This window comes from Drosophila mauritiana, chromosome X (assembly GCF_004382145.1).
Source record: "Drosophila mauritiana strain mau12 chromosome X, ASM438214v1, whole genome shotgun sequence".
NCBI lineage: Eukaryota > Metazoa > Arthropoda > Insecta > Diptera > Drosophilidae > Drosophila > Drosophila mauritiana.
The window spans coordinates 19,083,407-19,108,683 of record NC_046672.1 but is presented as its reverse complement, the minus strand read 5'-3'; the positions used below and the strand labels follow the sequence as shown (position 1 = coordinate 19,108,683).

Here is a 25,277-nt window from a genome sequence, read left to right as displayed (position 1 = left end):
AATTGTTAAATGAAAATCCATGTTCATCGCAATGGCAAAGTATGAACAATTGTATGACATATGAACAACAAGGATATATGCAAAATAAAACCATGATTCAATGTTAATAATTAATCAATAAGAGATCCGCTGAATTCATCTCAATTGAACAAAAATCGTTTATTGAGGGGGTTTCTCGTCGATTTCCCAACCATTTCATTTATTTGTAAAACCACAAACATCTTTACATTGGCATTAAACTGGATGCGACAATTTGCAATTGAAACGAACAACATTTACTTAACAATAGTTTTGGAGCTGCCGATGCGAAAGGGAGAGGGACAGCAGGCGAGCGGCGAAAGAGACGGCTATAGCAGCCGGTGATAAATGCGGCTATAGCTTTGGCTTTGGGAATCGCTAACGTTAACTATTCGATTCGACATTCGAATTTCGACGATTGAAATCGCAGTGTCTTCAGTTTGAAACCTCAACTCAAACACACAACACAACTTGAACACTTAGCACATGAAAGGATTTTGAAACCGACATTATAGCCTAGCATTCTAGTATGCATTTTAAGTCTATTGTTGCTCCGGTGCTTGGTGCGCATAAAAAATGACATTGCATACTCCTAGTGCTGTGCGAAATAGTTAGAAATAGTTTAACTAGCAGTTGCCACCGTTCTCAACTTTCACGCAAGCGGGGCTTCGTTTTTGATTAACACAATTAATGCGGCTAATATGACATTCAAAAGCTTAGGAATAAGCAATTAATAATACTAGTTCGAATCCAAAGTTTGATTTTGTGGCGATGGGACTGATCATCATGACTGATATTTGCGGAATAAACTTTCGTATCTTTTGTTGTATTTTCAAAAACATCGTTGCGTTTGCTAACTACACATTTTCGCAAAGTGATTCGTTGGCTATATAAATAGGTACATTATAGTTAGTCGTAGTTATTAGGTATAGTTATAGTTATAGGTATAGATATCTATAAATTGGCTGGCCTAAAATGTTGATCATCGTGTAAATATGACGGCTATCGTTATTGCTAAAGCTTTTACTTCCTTATCGTCGTTACTTCTCATTGTTCGAACATTTTGTGGCTGCGTTGCTTTCGTTATGTTAACATTTGCGTTTCAACTAGGGTTAAATATCTACCAGTACAAGTACAATAATATGAATATAAATCTTAAAGCTTTGTTTCTATGGAAATACGCATTCCCTTCCATTTCATTTCATTCGCACAACCCTCACTCGACGTGGGACGTTTACAAGTACAAGTTAAGAACAAAAAAATAAAATAAAGTAGAACAAACAAAAGAAACGCACATATAAAACTTAAGTGGCTAAGGTTTCTTAGAAATGTAATGTAAGCATGTATGTGCATGATTTATATATTTGCAATATATAGTTGTAAACAATTGAAACGCTAAAGGTAAACATTCCCAGACAAACATTGCTGCTTGCTGTGGATTTTCTAATTTTCCGGTGATTGGCACAAAAGATTCAAGCAGACGACGCAATAAAAAAAAAAGTAAAGAAAACGAAAATAAAAGGAAGGCAAACAAAATAGGCTTAATCACGAATAAAAACAAGTTGCATTTTAAGGTATACATTTAACTAGGCTACGATCTAGCTGCAATTGTTGTTGCTGTGGCTGGCGACGTTGGCCACGGCCTCCTCGCTGGCGGCTCCTCGCATGGCTCCACCTGCAGCTACAGCTTCTCCAGTTCCAGTTCCACTTCCAGTTGCAGCTCCATTTCCTGCTCCTGGCAATTCAGCAATGGCTGCCGCTGTGGGCGTAATGGCTTTGGGTGCAAAGTAAACCTCGTAGTTGTAATATCAAAGCTCTTCGCTGGCCAATTTCTGCTCCTGCACATACTCCTTGGGAAAGTAGCCCACCTGCAACGCAACGCTTTAGTTACAACCTGTCTCAGTTGGATGCACTGTGTGCTCAGCTCACCGTATCGCCAATTTTGCCGCGCCACCAGCCCTTGCTGTCCCCATCCTTGCCAATGACCAGCACCTGGCAGTCAGTGCGCAGCTGCAGCTGATTGCTGCCCGCCTTTGGTTCGTAGTCGTAGAGAGCGGTGGCGATCACCTCCTTGTAGGGCCACTGCAGTGACTGATTGAGCCTGCAAGCCGACAGAGTCTTGGTCAATCGAATAGCTCTTCCCAATGTGCTATTTACTATTTACATACCCCGCAAAGTTCTCGCCCAGATCGTTGCGTTCGTAATAGGAGACCAGCTCGACAATGGTCTTGAAATGCCTTCGCGAGGACAAGCAGTACAGCATGGAGTCGCCAGAGTTCTCCTGGTTGATTTTCATGTGCTTGATCACATGATCGTCGGTCCTGTTGGAAGGAAAAAAACAACGATGATTCCAATGCAGATCTGGCCAAATTAAGTTAACTACTCACTTTAAGCTAAGCGCATACATCGTCTCGTGGGCAGTGGATGGGCCCTGGGGACGCACTCGCAGCAGGTAGGTGCCAATGCGCCGGTTCTCCAGCCGGTGGGCCGCCGTCTCCCGATCCATGTTGCCCGCAAACCAATTGAACTCGGACAACTGACGATCGCAGACGGGTGGCGGCACACTCACCGGATTCTGTTTGCAGCGACCCGTCGACGAGATGCAGCCCTTGTGCACGCTGATCTGGCACACCTTGCATCGATAGCCCTGGTGGATGCGGCCCTTGAGGAACTTGGAGCAGTGGCGGCACGTGGTCGGGGCGTCGAACGTGTAGATCTCCATTTTGTGGTCTGTGCTTTGGCAGCCAGGCGGCTCCAGGCTTTCCCTGTGCATCGTTTTCGGAATCGGTTAAGTAGTGCATTTCGATCACGCTACACAATCATCACACTTACATGGCCTCGGTGAGCGCCTTGCGCCACTTGTCCCGCTCGTGCTCCGATTTCAGGTACAGAGTGAAGGCTGTCTTGCCCGACTTGCGGGCCAGGAGGAGCTGGTACTTGAAGCGCGAATCGCGGCCAAGAGTGCGTCGCGAATGGCTCTGCTCCACGCGATAGTCGGCCAGGTTGTGGGAGTCGCGGTAGGTGTACTGCATGTCGCCCGTCTTGACATGCAGCGCCTTCACCATGATGAGGATCTTGTCGAAGACGAAGGCGTAGCGCAGCTTGGTCTTCTGGTCCTCGTGCGCCTTAATGTGCAGCTCGCCGTCGAGAAGCAGGCGACCGTACTGCAGCAGATCGCTGCCGTTGCCATTCAGATTGAGATCGAAAATGCTGTCCTTCACCTTCTGTATGATGACCAGGTGGTCGGAGTCGCGTTTCACCTCGTTGATATACTGCGACACGTCTATCATCGCCTCCTTGGCCCGCTCCAACGAGCGGTAGTCGTCGTGCAGCGGCGATGTCTCCTTCACCAGCTTGTCCAGCAGCAGATGGTACTTGAGAATGCGCTGCATCGGCACTGAGAGTATGTCGCGCAGCTGCAGCTTGCCCACATTGTAGTCCCGCTCGCACTTCTGCACCAGCTGGTCGATGATCTGGTTCTTCTTGCACACATCCGCCAAATAGTCGATGGCGCCCAGCAGGAGGGAGCAGAACTCGCCGTAGATGAGGAAGGGTTCGCGGAAGTCGAGAAACACCTGGGCCATCTTCACTTTGGCATTGGGCGTCAGCGATTCCCTCAGTTTGTCCAGGAACTTTGTGTGGATGTCGGCCAGCTCCTGAAGCGCAATGTGGATTCATCGACTTTAAAGCTGGACAGAAAAAATCACAGGCAGCTGCAACTCACTCTGATGCGCGGGAATATGAGACGCAGCTCGTCCTGGTTGAGATGCCGCTCCAGCGGACCCATGAACTTGGTCTTCAGCGCAGTGAGCACGTCCAGGTAATTGGACTCCGTGTCGATCAGCTCGCGGATGACGTAGTCGCGCTGCTCGAAGCTCGTCGACGAGGCGGTCTAGAGGGGAAGGAAGAACGTGGAGAGCCGGGAGTTAGTGCGGTCAGGATTCCGACCCAAGTGACGGGGCCACCGAAGTGTCTCATGCATGGACAGGCGGTTCGGTACGCAATTCTACCTGGCTTCTACTCGTCCTGTGCAGGGCGCACAAGTCTTGGTACACCTCCTCCTCTTTTGTGTTGGTGTGGTCGTAACCGGTTCCATTGCATGCAATATTGTCGGTGGTACTAAACGAAAACGAAACAAAGGCCAGAAATCATAAAATAAATAATGTAAAATCATAATGGACATTCGAGCAGAGGTAAAACAATAAATGAGTAGCAAAACGATATTCAACAGTTGTTTTTAAGTTATTTCCCCCCATCTTTACTACTTAACAATTTTGATTGACGAACTATAACTATAGATTATAGAGTATTAATAAAGGAACTGAAAACACATTTTTGGCAATTAAAGTTTCTACTGAGTGCGCCACATATTGAAACTCGATAGACCGATAGGCAGTCAACTCCGTAATCGATTCCCCCCACTGTTAGCCAACAGAGCGCTGTTACGCCCAACAGGCCCACCCCAACAGCAGCCCTGGCTTACCAGTGCCAGTGCAGCCAGGGCTGCATCGCCATCTAGAACATCTGTGGCAGAACAAATAAAAAAAAGAAAAATAGTCGCTGTGTATTTTCGGAATTTCATCTGCCAACTTCCCCCCTCCGAATTCAGCGACTTGGCCTGCCCGCACCGCCTGGCCACCTGCGACTCCAGTGCTCGCAACATGGACCACCACACGTACGCCAAGAGCGGATCCAAGAAGTGTAAGCAACAACTACAGCACGTGCTCGCTGCTCCAACTGCAACAATTTTTGCATTCTTGCACTTTTGCACTTTTGTGGACTTTTGCAGGGTCCGCGGAGGAGAAGCGCGACCTGGTGGTGCAGCGGATCGCGGCGGACGAGCTCTTCTCCCGCTACTCACCGAAGCACGCGGAGCCATGGAAGTGAGTTGGTTTCTTGGTTATCAAATCCACGAGGAGATCGCGGCCAACTCCGGACATTTTGGCCATCGAAGACTGTTTGTATTGCTATCAATTGAGTGCCAAAAGAAGGTGCCACAATGTCCAGATCAGATATTAGGTTAAAAGCTTGGTTATAAGCATAAAGTAGGTTTCATTGTGATTATCACCAACTTCCTTTTGATTGAAATTAGAACTATTTTCGAAACCCAATCCGTTTATAAAGTCAAGCCTAGAAGCTCAAAGAACTCATTCTTAAATTGTTTTAGCATTAATTAGGCACTCTTGAAATTCCAAACTTACAAATTCCCAACTAGTTTCACCAATTTAAACTTTAAAACTAAGAAAAAATAACAATTTTCATGTGCTTGATTCAGATTCACTACCTCAAAATTTAAATTTAGCAAATTATCTTATTCGAATGCTATTAAAACTAACCCAATTCCAATGATATACAGAAAATTCAAGGAAATGGCCAAGATCGGCGATTTCAGCGAGATTGCGCTACGCAAGCAGTGGTTCTCCATGGTGCAGCGGTACCGCATCCACAAGGCCAACACACTGGGCGCCCCACTCAACAAGCAGAGCATCGAGGAGCTGAACAAGGAATGGGAGTTCTTCGGCCTCATCCACGCCTACATGAACCAGAAGACCGCCGACCTGCACTCGTACGCGCTCAAGGAGCCGAATGTGGAGCAGCCGAACCACAACCTGGCCATCGCCAGTGTCTACTCCTGCGACGAGGCGCAGCTCTCGCCGCTCATGCTGGGCGTGCTCAATGACCACAACTTTGGCGAACGCTCGCCGCCCAACGGCTGCGAGACCGATGACATGGACGAGTCCAACACGTCGCCCTGCCACGGGAACAGTGGCCCCAGCAACAAGGACCACGTCCACAGCAACAACGATGAGCTGGACAGGCTGCTGGCCGAGGCGACGGCGCGCAAGGATGCGGCAGTTGGCGACGGCGAGGATGTGTGCATGCTAAGCAACACCAGCTGCCAGGAAATGGAGTGCGGCCCGGTGATGATTGGCGGCGAGGTGTCGCTATCCAACAGCAGGTACAACGACTTTGAGGAGGCGACAGTGCCCACGGCAACGGTTGTGAAGAGCGAGAAGCCGGAGAAGCCCAGCCCACAGGCGCGTAAATTGTTAAGGAAACACCATCGCAAGGGGCTCAGCGAAAAGGAGAAGTATTACAGGTGTGTGCTACTCGGTGAATCCCCTGTGCTGCTAGAGATTAATCGAAAAATTCCCTTTGCAGGCACCGCCGTCGCTACGAGCAGCGAATGGAGAAGCGTCTGATGGGACTGTGCACCGTGGTGGGACACCTGCTGAAGCAGTTTGCGCCCGACATGGATGTCCAGCCACTGTTGGCCCTGGGCAGCGATGTGACGCTCAGCTCGCCGGCGCCAAGCAGCAGTGACGAGGAGAGGAGCGAGGTTCTGGAGGAGCCGGAGGAGGAGCAAGAGCTCCAGCAGGAGAAGCAGCAGCAGAAGCTGGGAGTCGAGGCCGATGCCATGACACTCAGAGTCTGAGCGAACGCATCGCGAGTGCTTCTCTGGTCGCCTGCTTGTTTCAGGGTTCAAGTGCAAGTTCCTAGCTGTGTTGCTTCACAATCAACAAACAATATCGTGTGGGCTCCCAAACGCCATCTCAAATGACTCCCAATGCGCTGCGTCGTCACTACGCGGACAGCCGTCCCCGTCCACAGTGATTTCCCGCTAAAGAATAGGGCGCGAACAGCGCCGCATAGATAGACACGTACGTTCGTTCAGTAATAACGAAAGCATAATACGTGAATCGAAAGAACGAATGTAAAAGCATTAGATAAACCAGAAAGCAAACCAAATACAATACGTATGGCAACGTATGTAAGAAACTCAATGTGGAAACTCAATGGGCTCAATGGGCGTCTTAGTCACTAGTCATTTAACTTAACTAACGCGCAACTAGCAGCCTGCGCTATAAAAATGATGTACGAACGTAAACAGAAATCAAGGCGGCATAATCAACATAAAGGGAATCGGGATGTAATTATTGGTAAAACCAGAACAACTGCCACCGGACGGACGAGATAGTGGAGCATGTTGTTTAATGGGATCTGGCTTTCAATCGGCCGTGCTCCGTATTCCGTGTTCCGTGTATCGACCTTATCGCACCGCATCCCCGGCTGACAAGCAGAAGCTCTCGGTTATGGATCGGTGTGGCTTCGCCCCCCACCCCACCATCGCCATCCACGCGCTCCGATGACTGTACCGCACCACTTTCGCGCAGCGCAGAAACTCGGTGGTTGTGTAAATAACGAAAGGCGGTGCTGGGCGGCCGGCACTTCCACATCCGGTGGCTATGTTTGGCCCGGCCTTCGATCGGTGTCAAGTTGGGTTCGATAACCCAGCGCCACCGCTGCTCCGTTGCATTCCCGTTATGGATCTGGTGGCGGCCTTGTAGGAACCGCCAGGCGGAATCAGAATGGGAATGCCGCAGCCGCAGCAGAGCGCTCGCAGCGATATAGTATCTGTAGGCTTGGGGATGCGGGCTACGTCGGTGGTGGTGCGCGTCCGGGTTAGTGGTTCGTTGTGGTTAGTGTTTGATGGTTAGTGGGATGAGAGTGCGGGCAGTGTGGTGGATGAAGCTCAAGCGCAAGCAAGACAACCAGTGCAGGGCATGGGTTGCATAGGCCTACAGGGAGGAATCGAAGGGATTGTGGGACATGGCATTCGAAGGAGGAGCGAGGATCGGGCGCGGAAGGAAGAAGAGGTTGAGGGATAGAAGAGGCCAGGAGGCTGGGCTAAGAGGCTGTTACACATGACGATACACGGGGGTGGTTTGAACTCTAGCACCAAATCCGAGGAGCAGAAGGTAATCTCTGCTCACGTTACGTTTCCTTTCCACAAGCAAAGAAGATTACTTCGTAGCTTTGATTGGGCGAAAATTGAAAGGAGCCAATTAAATTGAGCCCATACACTCGTAAGTGGCTTAAAGATTACTTTCCGTTCCTAGGACTCAAAGACCATCTCCAGCCAGACAAGGAAACAGCTGCGTGGAAACGGATAATTTCGATGCAAAGCATTTGGCTGTGCATGGAAACTCCGTTGCTACAGCGCGTCTCGTTGGGATTTGGCCACGCTCGGGGTGCGTTTGGTAGTGGCGTCCCACCCCGCTGGACACAAAGACATTTAATATGTTGGACAGCACACCTCGGGTTTGGCCTTCGCCTGGAAGGTGACGTAGCACAGGTCCTCGTAGACCTTCTCGTCGTCCTCGCTGTAGATGTAGGCATACTCGTGCTCGGTGGACGCCATCGAGGAGCGGTAGTTGTAGACGGCGGCGGCCGCTCGCTGCAGCCGCTGGCTCTCGCTGACCAGGAGCGACGACGATGAGGAGGAGGTGGACACCAGACGGCCCATCGGTGGCCCCGGTGCAGCGGACACAGGAACGCTTGGCGCTGCGGCGGCCAACGGCGATTCCGATTGGCGGGCATACGATTCCGGCGTGGGTGTGACCGCATTGGAGGCGCCATCCGTCGTCGAGCTAACCACATCCAGGGCGAGATCGAAGGACAGCTCGCGCACATGGCTGCCCTGGCAGTCGGACAGCAGGGGCGTCTCCACGCCCGCATCCTCCGCATCGTTGTCGATGGTCGAGTCGCACATGTTGGAGAGCGAGTCCTCGATGTAGTCGTCGATGTCCTCGGTGCCGTTCTCGATCGTAATGTCGCTATTCTCGTCCAGCGATCCGCTCTGCGACGTTCGGTCGTAGTATTCCGCCGACGAGGAGGCGGAGGCGTCTATGCTGCTCGTCTTCCGCATGTTCAGATCGCTGGGGGCATGCCCCATATGCCAACACACACGCACACACACGCACACCAAGCAACAAACGCACACATTCACATAGAGGGTTAGTGTGTTAGACAGAGATAGGAGACAGAGAGAAAGAGAGAGAGAGAGAGAGTGTGTTAGATAGAGTTGGACACGGAGATAGCTTGGACCGACTTCATCGCCTTGCACAGACAACTCTCGCGAGGGCGACCATCCGATATCGAGGGCTGGATATCAGGAGTAGTAGTAGCTTCAAAAGTTCAGCGATTTGTACGGTTTTTGTTGCATTAAAAGCGCACTTTAAGGTAGCATTTCCTAAATGCACCACCCAGTTTTGGGCAACTTTTGATGTGTATTTCCAATACTTTCTTACTTTCGGCTGGAACTTTCTTTAGTTCTATGACATTCATGGGATTTTACAGGGAGAGAAGCAAGAGAATAATTCGGAAATGCGATAAGCAGGCTGTCATGGGCTTATAGACCTGGGACCGGTCAGCATGTGAGCGCATAATGAGATCGGATTCGGGTGACAGGGTCAGGGGCAGGGTCAGGGGTTTGCAATGGTGGAGCAGGAAATGCAGGCACATCGCCCGCTAATGGAGAGCAGATCAAGCGGTGGAATACGCAACATGGCTAAGGGAACAGTGGACAGGGACAGGGATCCCGCCCAGCAAGCCCGTCAACTCACGTGGAATGCAGGTCCTTGTAGATGGCCTCGTCCGAATGGGAACGCTCCGTGGGCGAAAGCTGTAGATTGAAGCCACTGAAATGGTAAGCAATTGATTAGTTGGTTGGAGTTACTATTGATTCCATCTATTTCTACAAATTGAAATACGTAATTGCCTAAGAATATAGTTCAAAAAGCTATTTTTAGCATTTGTAATACAATATAATCATAATACTTATACATCTTTATAGAAATTCCGATTCAGCACATTGAAATGAACATGTATATATTTGCAAACTGTATGGAATGATTTACTTCATGTGTTATTTTGGAAACCATTCCGTGCAGGTATTTCCAAAATGTATATGTACACAAATCACTTGATTTATGAATTTTTGGAATTTTTTTTAAATGAAACTAGACACAATGAGTTTCCCTTTGAACCACCAGTTGCTCGGACTGACATCTATCCCATCCGATTCTAAATGACATGAACAGAAGACCCACTTGTTTGCTAGCCGGGAGCAATCGGAGCACTCACATAAGATCCGGATGCAGTTGCTGCACCTTGCGGCACTGCGACAACTTGGACAGCGTGATGAGGACGCGGTGGAAGTTGGTCAGGTCGTACAGCATCGTCGGCTCGAAGAGATCGGCGTCCCGGATCCCGAAGTTGTTGTGGCAAACGTCCAGGAACAACTTGATGTTCTTGCTGCACAGGAACTGCAATGGATCAATTCAATTCAATTCAATTTAATTGCGTGTGTTTCTATTGTATTTGGCATTATACTATTTTGCAGATCACTCAGAAAACAGACGTACTCAAAAATAAAATAATAAATCATATTGGCCAATAATATTTCACTCCAATTTGGCACACTGAAAAAAATATGGAATTGCTGAGAATTTATTTCAGCACATTTTAAAAACATATTCGATTGAATTCGTTAAATTATTTCAGTATTTTTCTCTGCAGACCCATTACAATAATTATATATTATTATTTATTTGGCTTATTCTATTTCTTTTTAAATTTATGATGGTATTTATTGTCACTAATTGTAAGTGATCTTTGATTTAATGATTTAAATTATTTGTACAGATATACTGCCACCATTTCTCTCAGTGCAGCTTGTTTACAAGGTTTAGAGTGTGCCACCATTCACAATTGGCCAATTTGCCACCAAAGGCAGCACTTGCTCCTCGCATTTCGCTCACCTGTGCCATTTGCGGCTTGCGATTGAACTCGCGCGGATCCATGCTGCTGGGATCCAGGTGGATGACCAGGTTGCAGAGCAGCACACCGTCGCGCAGCGTCATCGCCAGGATGCGGATCTCGGCGTCCGGCTGGGCGGCCTTGTGGTCGGGCGGAATGACCTTGCATCTGGTCAGCCAGGCGACGCACTCGCGCCACAGATCGCCGTTCACGCCGGCCACGCCCCCAAAACTGTTGCTGCTACTGCTGCTGGCCATCTCGCAGTGGATGGGGTGGGTATTTCTATCTGGATAGGAATTTGGTTTTGGTTTGGGACTCGGAGGAGGGGCTGCGGGTGGGGCGCTGGCGGTGAAGGTGTGAGGTGGGGCGCGGGCCCAACGGGCAAGCGTTGGAAGGGGGGCAGGGTGGGTGGGTGCTACTCTCGTCGCGTTAATGGACACAATTGAGACTCATCAGTTGGCCGTTGCGATTGGATTGGTGAACCGAGCACAGATACACAGAGCAAAAACGGAAGGCAATGGAAGAGCACAACACTAGCCAACACCACACACAACAAAAACAACGATTTCGGGACGATTCGAGCGTAGGGGGTGTATCGCGTTCGCGAAGGGCTCACCCTGTGCACCTTATACGCGCGAACAGTGCTTTCGGCTGCCGAGTTGCTCAGAAAGTGCTCGCCACTATGGTTTTAAAACTAATTTACTTTATTGCAAAATATTGCGTTTATCGAAGAGGAAGAGCATACTCGACTTCGATAACAGTCTGGGCGGCTGTGTAACCGCTTGCGGCTCCTCAAAAAATACCAACTGCCTGTGTGGTATTTGCGACATGTTAACAGCATTGCTGCATTGTGACGAAAACTAATTGTGCACCTCACTTTGTAAATGCACTCGGTATGCTTTAATCGAACAATTCGATGTAAATTAGTAAACACACATGACATATATTGCTTCAAAAAAAAAGTCACCCAATAATCTTACAGAAGAATATGTACATTTTCCCTCACAGCATTTGTTTTGATTTCGATTTTGTACGATGTGTAGAATTCCCATCTGGGTGTAGGTCAGCTGTCCTCGAATATCTCAGGTATTATTTCAAATTTCAAATATTTCAAATATTTCCGTTCAATGTTTATAATTAGTTCACAAGAAATTCATTTAATTACTGACTAGCTTTTCAGAGGAAGTAAGCAAGCAAAATTGTAAAAGTGTAAGCATACAATGTAAAATGTAAATGTACAACGTAAATGTAAAATATAAATGTCAGTTGAAATGTAAAATGAAATGTTTTTCTTTGAAGTCGCGTAAATATTCCAAATTCGCGTGCCCGCGGTGGCGCTCCGCAGTTGGTCATTTCTCCTACGCCCACGACGGTCACATTGAAGCGGCGAGCAATAAAAAAAATGTAAATTGTGCAGCAAGTGAAATTGAAAAGCAATATATTTAAGTGTGATCTGTGTGTTGTGGTGTGTGGGTGTGTGCTCGACATACAGCTAATAGGCGAGCGGGCGACGGCGCCGCACCCGCCTCGCCACGCCCCCATCGGCGAATCGAAAAAGAGGCGAAGCAACGCGATGGCCTCCCAACATTCCAGTTGGCGTTTTGGCAAGCGGAGCAAATTACAATTACGCATCAAAGGTAATGTAACGAATGTGCTAATTGACATCAAACACGGCGACGGTGGCATCGGCATAATGGCGCAATCACATCACTCCGTTCGACTTTTTGTCTCACATGGCTCGCCCCACCGACCCCCGCCAATCCATTCAGTTTGCATTATTTTGCATTACGGCGAGGCAAAAGCATTACAGCAGCAGCTGTTGTTGTTGTTGTTGTGGATCTTGAGCCGCCCTCACCCTTACCCCCCACCCCCACCTACCCCTCCAGCAGACTTCTGTTTATTGGACTTTGCCAATAATTGGTTGCATAGGGTTCCTTTTTTTTGTTGACATTGATGGCAACTAGCAGCAACAACAACAATATGTGGTGGAGGGGGTATGCTTACACTGGCAGCACTGCGCATAACGGTAACGATGTAGCAGCGATGCAACAGTGATGTACGCATGTACCGACAGCATGGCATTCTGATCAGCATTTCTCCTGATCTCCTCAGTGTTTCCTCCGTTATTTATACATTTGTTGTTCTTCTCGTTTCTATTTTCTATTTAGTTTTTATTTTTATTTATGTATTTCTTGGTTTTATTTTGGTTACTTTTGTTGTTGTTGTTGTTGTTGTTGTTGCCATTTGACCAAATTCTTCGACTACATGTTGGCCGATTATTTATAGAACGGTCGCCACAGCATAGAGAGAGCCCCCAAAAACGATGACGCAGCACGAGCAACAACATAAACATTCACTAAACATCGACCATAACAATAACAGCGATAGCAACAGCAGCAGCAACAACAACAATAACACTACTAGAACGACAAAAACAATAACATACGAAATGCTCAGCTCGGTTTCTTCCATTCATCGTGTCCTTCACTCTTTCGTTCTTCTTCGTTTGCCGTATTCTCTCCTTTCTGTCTCTCTTTCTGTCGCTCTCCCCCTTTCTAACCAAATCCATCATGCAAGTACAGTTAGCTGTAACGACGACAACTACAACAACAACGAAACTGTTATGACGCTGTGTTGTTGTCATTTCACGTGCACAGCCTGCGTCAGCGTCGGCAGAGACAGCGGCTGCGGCAGCGGCTGAGCTGATTAGCTTTCCACGATCCACGATCAATTTCACTTTGATGGCTTTCTAATGCAAGTCGCTGTGTGCATGCATGTGTGCACCTCCTCTTGACCGTAAAAACCCCATAAAAACCCCATGTACTATGATGAGCTGAACATGTGCATATGCGAAAAAGCTATTACTTGTAAATAATATTTATATAATATTATTAAATATTAAATATTAAAAAAAAATATTAAATATTATTAAATATAATATTATTAAATATGTACATGCATAGATGTGGGCATATTATTCATTCATAAAAGGTGGTTTTGATTAGTTAAGTTTAAGTGTACAGATCTGATAAGAGTGACAATAAAACTATTCCTCCATTGCAGTTTCGCAGGATCCGGAGGACTTCTACCGCCTGGATCCACAGCGATCGGCCGCCGAAAATGCCTTCGAAATATACTCGATGCTCTGCTTGGAGGAGACGCGGGACACGAAGCGCCTGTTCCTGCTCAATGCGCTGGCCTCGCTCTGTTTGGGAGCCCGAAAGGGCTCCCACCACAGCAACATACGCTTCACCACCGAGGAGCTGCTCTACTGGTAAGGTGCCCGTTGTGGAAACCATTGTTCCTAACCTGGCTAATTGATCGCCCTTAATTGCAGCCTTAGTGCCTCACTGGTGCACACCTTCACCCAAGTGCGAGCGGCGGCCCTGCGAACGATCCGGTATGCCATTAGCACGCCCAAGGACATCAAGGCGTTCAATGCACTGCAGCTGCAGCACCTGCTCTGCCGCTCCATTGATCTAATGCTGAAGAACGACGACGAGCGCGTCCAGGCACTGAAGCTGGTCCGCAAGATGCTGGCCATCGCGCCGGAGGACATCAGTCCGGCGGTGGTGCGCTGCCTCGTCTCGCTGGCGGACAGCGGCATCGAGGAGAACGACAATCTGTTGCGTGCCTGCCTGGCCACCCTGGCAGAGTTCGCTGTGCTCAATCCGGCGCTGCTGATCGTCTGCGGCGGCGTCACCTCCATTACCCGCAATGTGCTGGAGTGCCACAATCCCCGCATCGCCGAGAGCCTGTGCGGCGTGCTTCTGTACCTTCTCGAGTGGCCGCAGACGAGGAACATCTGCGGTGTGCGGCTGGACTGCCTGGCAGCTCCTTACTGCGACTTCACCTACCGGCAGAGCATCGTCGATAAGAACAAGTGAGTGTCCCAGTAAAGGTCCCTCCTTGGGTTCCCCAAAACCAAAAGCAGTTTATCAAGCCAGATGTCACACGGATCCACTTCACTCATTAATTCGCCGAAAGTAATTCAATGTAGAGTAATTATATCTGCTGCTAAATTCTAATCAAATAATCAATGAACATCCGAACATCCGCCGTCTTTTGAGATTATCAATCAGCGGATGCAAACATGAAATTCTAAAATAGATAACTAAAGGCAGCACGGCCATTGACCTCGTTTCATGCTTTAAATGAGTAGTTAAATCGGGCAAAACACTTTTGCAAAATCGAACAAGACTATCCCACAAACATCTACTGATGTTTTTTTCACAAGTTGTACGCTCTTCAAAGATAAGCGCTATCAGTTACATCATTCTTTTATAAATAAAACTATCTTGCAGGGATGCGCGCGAACTTCGCTACACCAGCTGTCGGCTGGCACTGCTGTCCGTGCTGCGCAGCTGGACGGGCACCCTCGAATTCTGTGATCCTAGCAAACCCTCAGGCCTGAAAGCAATAGTCGACGCTCTGTATTTGAACCAGATCGAAGTCAGAGTGAGTACATTCCCCTTTTAGTATCGACCTGAACTTACTGAACATGCGATTTGAACAGAAAGCAATATTGGATTTGCTGTACGAGCTGCTCACGCTGCCGCAGCCAACCTGGACGGATGACTATGCGGTGGCGTTGCAGGCTGTGGATCCGTCGGACTTCCAGGACACGTGGCTGCTGAGCAATGGCTTCGTGTCCGCCGAAGGGCGCTCCATTCTGCCAACGCTGGCGGCGCGTGCACCGAGCGTAGTGGAGCAGCACCTGGCGCTGATGCTGTACTGTTTCCTCGAGACTGGACTGCTCAATGCGCTCGTCGAGGTTGTGGTGAGCAGCGACCAGTTCGTCTCGGTGCAGGCTACGGTGCTGATTGGCAAGATCCTGCAGCTAATGCACACCCACCTGCCCCCGGATATTTGCTGTACGAGTCCGGCACTGCCCACGCTGGTGAGTCATGCCACACTGGGGAACCAGCAGGCCAATGCGGCGGTGGCCGCTCTGCAAAACTACCAGAAGTTGCTGCGCCAGCGGCCGGCGTCGTGCAGCTTATTCCTAGACAGCATTATCCAGGGCGGTGCTCTCATCCAGACGCGACTGTTTCGTCGACACCTCAACGTGCAGGAGCAGGCGGGTCCTGTGCTACAGTTGCAGGAAACGGCGGAAGCGGCGGCCTTTGCGGTGCCGCCTGCCACTCAGTTTCGCGGCACCCTCGATCGTTCTCGGCTGGATTCTGTCTCCTCCAGCGACGAGTCCAACTCACAGGCTTCGACCTCGTCGAGGTCCAGTTTTCGACTGAAGCGTAAGTTCCTCCCGCAAGCCTTCTTTGATAACTTCCGAGCCTTCAATCGGCTGCTGACAGACTCCCGTGTGCTGAGCCAAGCGGACGCGCATCTTTGGGACTGGGATGTTATCACCACCATACTGAGGGTAAACTAAATCAGAAAATATTTTGGAATCTGCAGTTAATAAATGATTCTTATCTAAACATTTGCAGTCGAATTTAATCCGCAAACTGGACTACACCCAGGGAAAGTTCCTGAAGCGACTCGTGGACTTCTACAAGCCGCGCAACAATCGGTTCTCTCACCAGGATTTGGTGCCTGGACAAAGCCTGCCTACCTATGTCAGTGCCGGACTGGATTTAATTGACGTCCTTCTGTCCAGCAACGAGGTAGGTTCTCTCAATGATGGCTTAATAAGTAAAACTAGCCTAAAGTTACTCGTTAATTTGCAGCTTGAATGTATGCGCTTCATAACCGACTACTTTTCGGACATCAGCCAACAGCTGGCGGCCGTCACCACATCGAATCGTGCACACGACTGTCTATTTAGTCCACAGCATATGAATAACACGATGTGTCAGCAGTATTTCCTCTACATCGGACGCATGTGCCGAACCGTAAAAGGCATCGAAGTACTCAAAAACACCACCGTATTTGAATAGTGAGTGCTGAGTGATATGTACATAATTTGACTTAAATCTTGTCGGGTTAACGAATCTAAAGATGTTAGACCAAAATGAATCGACTAAATAGATGGGAGATGGGTTCAACTCAATCAATATTAAGTAAACCTAGTAAGGGCTTCGCTAATCGAGATTTCCTCAATTTCAGCTTGATCAATTTGGTGCGGGTGACGGACCACGTCTGCTATGTGAAGCTTATTGTGTCCGGCCTGAACTACAGCTACGAGAAGCTACCACGCCAGGTGCTGGAAAAGGCGCTCACGTCTGCGAAGACACGCGGACGTCTGTACACCACCCAGTTCATGGCAGTGCTGCTGCGTGCCCGTCTGCCTCACTTTGAGGTATGGGGCATTCCATTGATTATTAACCAAACGCGGGATACGGACCGCAGCGTGGGGCTGGCAGCAATGGATGTACTGGAGGAGGCCTGCCACGACAAGTACTACCTGGAGGAGATTGTCAGTCGGTGGCCGAATCTAACGCATCGTGGTGATGCAGGACGACTGCTGATGGCCCGCTATTACTCACTGCCCCGCGGCCTGAACAGTACGATGGCGCGGATCGAGGAGGAGATCCGCTACTGGCGGAATGGGTACAACAAGCGCTACGTGCTCCTGGTCGAAGCCGACACCCACTCAAGCCTGACGCTGCACATCCGCAACGAGGATGGCTACTACTCGCGTCGCAATTGCAACCAGAGACCACAGACTGTACCACCAAACGTTGCACCCCATCTGTACGGGCAAATGGCGCAGACTGGCCAGGGTATGACAGCTCTGCGGAAGCACGGAGACCTGCCGCAGCTATTGGAACTGCTCACACGAGCCAAATGCACGGACGATGCCGAGTGCCTGGAACTGAAGGCGGCTATTTGGGCACTGGCCCACGCCTCAACCCACTCCAATGGAATTGAATACTTTGTCGAACTGAATGCCAGGTGAGTGACTTACATAACATCGAATCGTGCCCTACGATTTGGAAAGAGGAGTATACACCAAATGAAACCGTAGCACAAAAGATGCAAGATGTTACAAAGTTCCTTATTTGTTGTTTGTAGACTGTACGAGAAGCTAATTGTTCTGGTGACCAAATGCGAGGTATATTCGGTGCGGGCCACTTGTTTTAGTGCCTTAGGACTTATCGCAGGCACACAGGCAGGTGCCAATATCCTTTTTAAGTTGAGTAAGTGTCACATATGTGTTTGAAAAACTGATTGTATCCTAATTAAAAAATCAATGTTTTGCAGACTGGCTGAGCGTGCGACATGACAAGAACACAATGTGGCCCGTGCATCAGCCGGAAGATTGGATGTCCAGCCAGTACACACCGGTACGGCACTACTACGAGGACGTGCCGGCGGACAATATGACCATGATGGATGACTATATAGAAAGATTCTACGAAACGGGCTCAGACTATTGGCACATGCTCGCCGATCAGACTGATGCGAGTGGTGGTGGTGGGGGTGTAGCCGGCACAGTCGTCGGTATGCATCCCATAGCGCAGGATCCAAATACAACGATTACGACCTCGGACAGTGTTCGCACCACGACCGATGATGTGCACCCCAGAATGTTGGTTGGAGTGGCTGCCAAATCAAAGACTTTGCCGGAGGGCAGCAATCTGCGCCAGGGCAAGCACCAGCGCTCACTCTCCGAATCGAAGACCACGGATGTGATCAGCTTGTTGGGCAGTGGTGTAGCGACGATGTCGGGAGCTGCTCTCTACCCAACGCCGTATCAGCATCGAATACGATACAACTCCTGCACGGATTCAAACACTTCCGGCGTTAGCAGCTGCGAATCGGTGACCGGACGCACTGCAGCTGCATATGCCGCCGCAGCCAATGAGTTGCAGCAATTCCCTTTGAGTCCTATTCCAAGCATGTCCAATCTGCTCGAGAGCGATGAGCTGATCCGTCGACATCACCTAGCCACCAGTATGCTGCCCTCCACCCTAAGTCCTATGGCGATGAAGGGCTATGCCCAGCTACGCTTTCTGCGCAAGCACAGCCGACCCGTATTCTCCGAATCATCGGCGGAGTTCTACGACTTTGCGGAAATACTGGACACACCAGAGGTTCAGATGCGCAAGCTCGACTGGACCTATTCCCACCGCCGGCTCAAAGTGCGCAGCTTGGACCGCCAGCTAAGCGATGTTTATAGGTGAGTCATCCTTTGTGGATGGTAGTCGCGTTAATAGGTACTAATAGCGTTGCTTGGTAATCTGCTCATAGACGCCTCTCCGCGGACGAGTTGAATGTGCTGCTGCCTACGCTTAACGCTCCCAAGTTCCTGCCTCCTAATGATTCGAAAGGGCCGTGCTATGCGGGTATCTGCTTGCCTAAGAACGTTCTGGACCTGTTTCCGACGCGCAACCTCAGTCGAACGTACGTGTCGCGGGATATCCAGGACCAAGATATAGTGGGCATAAATCTGCTGAGCAGCATGGTCCGGCCACAGTGTCTCAATGACTCACTCACCAATGAGGGAGGCGACGAGTCATCGGTTATATCATCTCTGTCGGACGTCTCGTCTGCGAGTCGGCGACAACCACGACAACTGCAGCAAGGCGCCAAGCATTCGCGAAGTCTGTGTCTCCATTGTGCCCGCTCCCCGCGACAGCAGCGCAATGACAGCGGCAGCCATAGTAATGGTGGAGGAGGCGCATCCCTCGCTCCCTGCGAGCTGTACAGCAGTGCAGCAGCAGCTCTGGTCGCAGCCGGCATCCAGGCTGGACCAGTTTTGGCTAAAAAGAGCGGCTCATCTGCTTCAGCGGCACTTGGGCCCGACATCAGCTTCCATTCGCCAGAGAGCATGCTGAGCGAGGATAGCCTGCCGGACAGGCTTACGGCCTCCATCCTGTACAACGTGCAGCGTCTGGCCAATCCCGTTAGTGCCAAGCAGTCGAAAATGGCTCTGTTGGAGCTTAAGCAGAAGCACCCGCACGCCTTTCAGGTGAGACTCATTTGAAATCCAAATGATGGTCCGTACTTAACACGTTTTTATCTCTAGGATATTTGCCTTTATTCGGAGTCCTGCAAAACGATGGGCCGGAGTAGCTATCGGATGATAGCCCGCCGCTTCCTGCAGGAGCTCTTTCTGGACCTTAATTTCGACTCGTTCTACGTGGAGCCTCAGTTCATAATCGGGGCACGCAAGTTTTCCGCTGAGGAAAAAGCAGAGGCCACCGCCCCCACGGCAATGCAGGCCATGCCGTTCAAGCAAACGATTCTCAAGCCTAAGCCGGCGGCCCAACTGGCTAGCGTGTATGAGACTAGTTGGGAGAACCTGCTGATGGACCAGTCGCCACGGATAAACAAGTCATCGCCTGCCGATCAACCGGCCAATGCTCAAACGAAAGCAAAGCCCCGGAACCAGCTGCACATTGACGATACGGAGAGTTCGTTGTCTAGTACCGACGGCGAAAATGATTCCGGTGAGGATGTTTGCGACGGCAGTGGAGCCGGCACCCAGGCCAGCTCGGTGACCACCGCTCATACAGCCCTGCCCACAGGAAACAGCAATCGTAGCAGCATTGGCACATGCACAGCCAGCCAGCTGGTGCCAGGTGCGTCAACTTCAAACTCCGCTGATGCTGGAACAAGCGCATCTGATAATGCCAGTACAAGTCTAAAGAACGAAAACCGGCAATTCACACGCGGACGTTTCTATACGCTGGAGCTCGATTTGAGCTGCACCAAGAACAAGTTTCCCATCAAGAATCGCAGCCAGCGAATACCAACGCCGCCACCAATCGAAAGTTTAATTCAGTCCAAGCGCACGGCTCTGAGAGATGTGAATACATGTGAGCCGGAAATCATGCAGCGGACCGGTGGCAGCAATGAGTCCTCGTCAGCCCTTAGATATTCCACTGTGACCAAGAGCTTGTCGGCATCGATGGCCAGGCCGGTGGGCAGTCTGTACTGCGAGAAGCGCTTGCAGAGCTCCAAGTCGGAAGCAGTTCTCGATGAGGTGGCAAAGGCGAGAAGATCATCCGGTGGTGTGGGACTGACAACCGTGCGCCAACTCCAAGACGCACTGGCCGAGGATTAATTGAAGTAGTCCAACGGGGACGCACTGCCTACACTTACATCTCGTTTACTGGCCGCCCGCCTTCCTAAACCGAAACCAATCGGATAAATGTAATATATCAAATCAAAGAACATGTAGCTACGTAGGCTAAGGCAAACCGTACTATAGGATTTAAGTTATTTTCGCCTAGTTCGTTAAGAGTATAGTTATTACCATAGTTACTTTTACGATCACCACTTATGCATAGTTATTTTTAAAGAAATTCATAACCGTAAGCAGGAAACCAACAAACGACAAAAATCCCAAAAAATAATATATAATTTTCTAATGTAGCGTGTACCAACATATTTTATAGAAGCAGATCGAAAGCAAATTGGATAATTGCCTTGAAGCAACAAGAAACAACCACAAACCACCGCAATTTATTTAATTAATGTACTTAAAACTAAAAGAGACCCAGTGGCAGGCGAAAGCAATAAGACCACACAAACCTTAAACCAAGAAATTATCATTATTGTTGAAAACAAAGCAAGAAGCATACCGTGAATCGTTCACAATCACTTTAAAACCAAAATGAAATGAAATCAATAAACTATAAAAATTTAAAAAGTTAAACCCTGCCAGTGCGATTTGCTTAATGTTGAACTATAAAATCGGATGGAAAGATAACAATCTTATTAGCGGCTGACTAGATTTAAGGTCGATTTATTTAGTTTGTGTTTTAATTGAAATTGGCTAAGCAATCGTATTGGTTGAGTCATGCAATTGAAATTCTTGGAACTATGCATACAATATTTTGTATATGTTGTTTAGTTTAGGAGACTGTAGGAATTTCGTAGTAAGCTCTATTTTTTCACTATTCTTGTATATAAATGCACATAATGATCTTAGGTATAATGATCTTAGGTAGTGGTAGTACATAGCAATGTGTGTGCCCAGCGGACGGGGGAACCAAGTCCATCTCGGATCGAACGTGGCTCCTCCACGTCCAACTGCCTGACTTTCGAGTATAGTGGGAAGAGTGAGTTGAGTTTCATTTCATTTGAATTGGAGTGAGGAACCGTATTGTTTGAGTGCGGACTTTTCAGGGGGCGCACTTCGTTGAATTTGTCTCCAGATAAAGCTACAATTAATTGAGCACTAACTTTATGTGTGTGTATATACTATATATAAGTACAATTATATGTATCAAAAATGCAATCAACAATATCAGTCCGTTGCCGTGGTCAGCAACAACAATATCTCCTATTCCCAAACTCCATTCACTTCGCGCCTGCTGAAACGGAAATTGATACCAGATATTAGGGATTAGGGATTAGGGCTTAGGGATAGTCAAGCATACTCCAATGGGGATGGATGTGATATGTAAATTGAGCAGATCAGTGAAGGTGCCTGGCCTCTGGCCTAGTCTCTGGCCAATCCAATCCATTTCGGTACTAGCCTTGCATGTATCCCAGTTCCGTCTACTCACCCAGCCGTGGATCCTATGGCCAGGCGAAGTTGATGCCCGTCAGCTGGTAAAACTTGTTGTTGAACGGCCGATAGAACTCCCGGAGGCGCTCGATGGCCCCGGGATCTATGTGCGGATGGTTGCGCCCCTTGGTCTTACCCAGACAGTGGGGCGTGGAGCGGGCCTCCGACTTGAAGAGGCAGGGGAAGCCCTTGGTGGCATTGAAGTAGAAGTGCTTCTCGGTGACCACGCGCTTCAGGCCGAGGAAGTCCTGTACGCGTCCAATCTCGTAGGCGGGATCCATGATCAGCCGCTCGCCGCTGATGAAGAGCAGCTGCGAGAGCGGAAAGTAGAGCAGCCAGCGCTCCAGGTAGCGTGCATAGACGCCGATCTTCACCGGCCCCCAGTTGGTGTCCACCACCGAGTAGCTCCCGTTGACGAAGGCCAGCTGCTCGAAGCGTTTCATGTCCGCCTTCTTGCTCGCCGCCTGCGTGTAGTCGGAGATGGCCCGCGTCACCGGATCCCGCACCACAATCAGCAATCTAAGGGCGTAGAAAGTTGAGGTTAAGGGAAGATATGCTAGTGAGTTTGGTCCAGATACTTAGGGTTAATGTAAAATCCAAAATGCAATTAGAATATAACGTTAATCCGTTCTATGTTGATCATATCGAATGTTGTATTCCAGAAACCATTTGACTTAAGGTGCTTAAAAGTATGCTAAGGCCTAATACAAGCTCTAAAGTCTTGTGTATAAAGCACATATTTAAAAGGATATAGGTGCTATAAAGTATGCTACGATATAATGCAAGACCTAAGTACAGCGAATAAATGCATCAAATGCACAGTATGTTTTCGATATTTAAAACATATCAAATCTGCCCTAAAAAGTATCTCTCACATTTAAATGATCTCTGCGTTTTTCAACACTTCTATTATAGGTGCTAAAAAGGATGCTATGACTCAATGCAAGTCTTGTGAATAAAGCAGCATTCTAAAAATATAATTTTTTAAGAATTTAGGAAGTTTAAATGTAATAGAAACAGACAAATCTGATGGAGTAACATTTGACGATTATGATCACAATAGGATTGACGTAGAAAAGCTCACTTTGTGGCCGGATTCATGTGGTAGACGCGCTGCGGCACCTCCTTGGTGACGAAGTAGCTGGGCGTCTTCTCCATGGTGATCTGGCCCTCGATGGTGTACGGCATGTGGTGGCGGTACCAGCGTAGTCCCCGCTGGTAGTGCCTGTCGAAGAAGTGCACCTCCGAACCGGCGGCCCGCACGTCCGGATGCAGGCGGATGAACTCGAGCAGCGCCCGCGTCCCGCTCTTCTTCACGCCAATGATGAGCGTGTCGGGCAGGTGGCGCGATGGTCGGAGCCCCTGCTGACGGAGCAGCTGATACTTGGGCGCCCCATCCAGGCTGCTGGTCACCGTCTGTGCCGGCGGAGCACCGGTGGTGGATGAGCTGTTCCTGCTGCTGCTGCTGCCGCTGCTGTTGGTGGCGTTATTGGTCTCGTTGCGGGGCGAGGAGGTCAGCGCCAGTAGGTTGCGTAAGTTGCTCTGCGCGGGAGAGGTCAGAGGTCAATGCCATCGTGCGAAACATATCAACATATTGGCTTATGAAAATGCCCAATTTGTAAGTATGCCGAAAAGTAGGCAACAATAAATGTGCATATATAACATAGCAAAGTTCAGCGACAGACAAAGCTTAAACTTTTCACAGCACACTTTTGGACAGCTTGTTAAATGTTTTGAAACCGCTGGGGATTATTACAACCCCCTGATTTGGAATTTACACATGTCTGTAGCCAAACTTTATATTCGATTTTCCAATTATCCGTTTGTTTTCATGCATAAATGCATTGGATATGGGATACATTTGTGGCTGGACATTGTCCAGCGATTCGTGGACATATTCACCTGCTGCAGGCTGCGACTGATGCTGGCCAGGAGGCAGGCGTTGAAGCTGTAGGAGAAGTAGACCAGAGTCACGCAGATCACCAGGGCGATGGCCAGGCTGCGGCTGCTCAGGCTGAGGCTGCTGCACCAGATGCTCATCACAATCATGGCTGGCTGGGCGCTGGTGGCTGCCGTGTCTCGCATCTGGCGGAATAATCGGTGCCGAGCGCTCCGTCGAATTCCATTGCCACTCAGTCGCCCCGGAGCACTGACCGCAGCATCCGGATTCCGATTCTGATTTGCAATCGCAGCAGCGGCTGGCGGCTACCGCCAACGCGAAGTCAACTGAAGGAATGGGGCTGTTCGCAACGCTGGAGCTGCTGGTAGCTGCTGGTGGTTGCTGGTAGGTGGCTGCTGGGTGGTGGTTGGTGTGGTTGGGATGGTGCTGGCGCTACGAGTTCGGCCTGCAAGTGCCGGAGCCGTCGTCGCAGCCGAGTTGCGGAAGTGAAAGCCGGGGATAAGGCAGGGCCAAGACATTGGGGTGCCCTGCCAGCGGATAAGCGCTGCCTGGGCGGCCGGTTCGGCTCCGTTTGTGCAGGAGGGCAGGAAGGAGGGGTAGGGGCTGGCGTGTCATGGTTGCGCCTGGGAAGCGCACAGGCGCATTGGGCACATCCGCTCTCGTCTCGGGACGCTTATGCAACTGAGCGTTTTGCTCGCTCTCGCCAGCTCGTGGAATCGCCGTGTTGGTGTGACGTCGCAAATGTACACTGCGCGAAATAATTACCAAGTCTTGAATGTAGCAGGTAAATTCAATTACTAGTATGTGTGTAGTAACATTATCTCTCTAAGAAAGAAAGCAGACATAGTTAAATCAAAAGATACTAAAATCTGAAGAATTGCCGCTTTGTGAGGGTTTGCAGAAATCTTTGCTTTCTACACAAATCAAATTTGAATAAACAAGTATTTGACTAAAGTTAGTAACTAATTTTCAAGTCTGCTTAAGTTATATTTATATTATTATTTGTTTGATTTGTTATACAAAATGTAAATTTCTAACTTCATAACAAATACATGTCATGTACTACATGATAACATGAATGCTCCAAAAACACAATCGTTAAGTGGTATTTAAGCATTTAGAATTAGTTATTTTTTAATATTTCTAAAAATTAAGTATAGTTTGTTAAGTAGGCTGGGAATGCCATCTTAAAATTTATTCGACCATAATCTTTTCGCCTGGCCTTTTATTTTCTTACTGCCAACTCTCTCTCTCTTTTTTGCTCTCGGCTGCAATCAATTTTCCGCTCAAAGGTAAACAAACTAACCAAGAACTCCACCCCCACCCACTTTG

At 49.0% G+C, this 25,277-nt stretch overlaps 4 protein-coding genes across 6 annotated transcripts; 2 read left to right on the top strand and 2 right to left on the bottom strand.

Annotated features, from left to right (window-relative positions):
* Positions 1-158: 158 nt before the first annotated feature.
* LOC117148936 (protein vav) lies at positions 159-11,391 on the bottom strand. Of its 2 annotated transcripts, XM_033316662.1 has the most exons (11): positions 10,623-11,391; positions 9,946-10,127; positions 9,426-9,500; positions 8,115-8,738; positions 4,029-4,137; positions 3,743-3,910; positions 2,851-3,674; positions 2,406-2,783; positions 2,187-2,339; positions 1,948-2,119; positions 159-1,886 (listed from the first exon to the last, which is right to left on the bottom strand). In XM_033316662.1, exons 1-11 carry the CDS (start codon positions 10,875-10,877, stop codon positions 1,827-1,829), a joined length of 3,000 nt encoding a protein of 999 aa, XP_033172553.1. In that variant the 5' UTR covers positions 10,878-11,391; the 3' UTR covers positions 159-1,826. The 2 variants fall into 2 exon arrangements, with proteins under 2 accessions (XP_033172553.1, XP_033172552.1); XM_033316661.1 differs by lacking the exon at positions 8,115-8,738 and having other exon boundaries at positions 10,623-11,387.
* LOC117148937 lies at positions 4,508-6,798 on the top strand. The gene is made up of 4 exons (XM_033316663.1): positions 4,508-4,719; positions 4,808-4,901; positions 5,375-6,118; positions 6,181-6,798. Exons 1-4 carry the CDS (start codon positions 4,680-4,682, stop codon positions 6,452-6,454), a joined length of 1,152 nt encoding a protein of 383 aa, XP_033172554.1. The 5' UTR covers positions 4,508-4,679; the 3' UTR covers positions 6,455-6,798.
* Positions 11,392-11,982: 591 nt separating the features above from the next.
* LOC117146914 (rapamycin-insensitive companion of mTOR) lies at positions 11,983-21,187 on the top strand. Its single transcript, XM_033313539.1, has 12 exons — positions 11,983-12,257; positions 13,684-13,894; positions 13,958-14,503; positions 14,925-15,078; positions 15,137-16,000; positions 16,068-16,244; positions 16,308-16,516; positions 16,687-17,475; positions 17,596-17,720; positions 17,785-18,703; positions 18,775-19,495; positions 19,553-21,187. The coding sequence occupies exons 1-12, from the start codon at positions 12,194-12,196 to the stop codon at positions 20,591-20,593; spliced, it is 5,820 nt and encodes a 1,939-aa protein (XP_033169430.1). The 5' UTR covers positions 11,983-12,193; the 3' UTR covers positions 20,594-21,187.
* Positions 21,188-21,280: 93 nt separating this feature from the next.
* LOC117148491 (heparan sulfate glucosamine 3-O-sulfotransferase 6) lies at positions 21,281-24,384 on the bottom strand. Of its 2 annotated transcripts, none has more exons than XM_033315871.1 (4): positions 23,948-24,384; positions 23,130-23,587; positions 22,044-22,564; positions 21,281-21,848 (listed from the first exon to the last, which is right to left on the bottom strand). In XM_033315871.1, the coding sequence occupies exons 1-3, from the start codon at positions 24,128-24,130 to the stop codon at positions 22,057-22,059; spliced, it is 1,149 nt and encodes a 382-aa protein (XP_033171762.1). In that variant the 5' UTR covers positions 24,131-24,384; the 3' UTR covers positions 21,281-21,848; positions 22,044-22,056. The 2 variants fall into 2 exon arrangements, with proteins under 2 accessions (XP_033171762.1, XP_033171761.1); XM_033315870.1 differs by having other exon boundaries at positions 21,281-21,845; positions 23,948-24,383.
* Positions 24,385-25,277: the final 893 nt, after the last annotated feature.

Coding starts and splice junctions, on each gene's coding strand:
- LOC117148491 (XM_033315871.1), bottom strand. CDS start 24,130: ATGCGAGACACGGCAGCCACCAGCGCCCAGCCAGCCATGATTGTGATG. Junction 23,588..23,947: donor TCAGTCGCAGCCTGCAGCAG/GTGAATATGTCC, acceptor TCTCCCGCGCAG/AGCAACTTACGCAACCTACT. Junction 22,565..23,129: donor CACATGAATCCGGCCACAAA/GTGAGCTTTTCT, acceptor CTACGCCCTTAG/ATTGCTGATTGTGGTGCGGG.
- LOC117148936 (XM_033316662.1), bottom strand. CDS start 10,877: ATGGCCAGCAGCAGTAGCAGCAACAGTTTTGGGGGCGTGGCCGGCGTG. Junction 4,138..8,114: donor GCGAAGGCCAAACCCGAGGT/GTGCTGTCCAAC, acceptor GTTTTCGTTTAG/TACCACCGACAATATTGCAT. Junction 2,120..2,186: donor CTGGGCGAGAACTTTGCGGG/GTATGTAAATAG, acceptor GTCGGCTTGCAG/GCTCAATCAGTCACTGCAGT.
- LOC117148937 (XM_033316663.1), top strand. CDS start 4,680: ATGGACCACCACACGTACGCCAAGAGCGGATCCAAGAAGT. Junction 4,720..4,807: donor CAAGAGCGGATCCAAGAAGT/GTAAGCAACAAC, acceptor GGACTTTTGCAG/GGTCCGCGGAGGAGAAGCGC. Junction 4,902..5,374: donor AAGCACGCGGAGCCATGGAA/GTGAGTTGGTTT, acceptor AATGATATACAG/AAAATTCAAGGAAATGGCCA.
- LOC117146914 (XM_033313539.1), top strand. CDS start 12,194: ATGGCCTCCCAACATTCCAGTTGGCGTTTTGGCAAGCGGAGCAAATTA. Junction 16,245..16,307: donor TCCTTCTGTCCAGCAACGAG/GTAGGTTCTCTC, acceptor GTTAATTTGCAG/CTTGAATGTATGCGCTTCAT. Junction 16,517..16,686: donor AACACCACCGTATTTGAATA/GTGAGTGCTGAG, acceptor CCTCAATTTCAG/CTTGATCAATTTGGTGCGGG.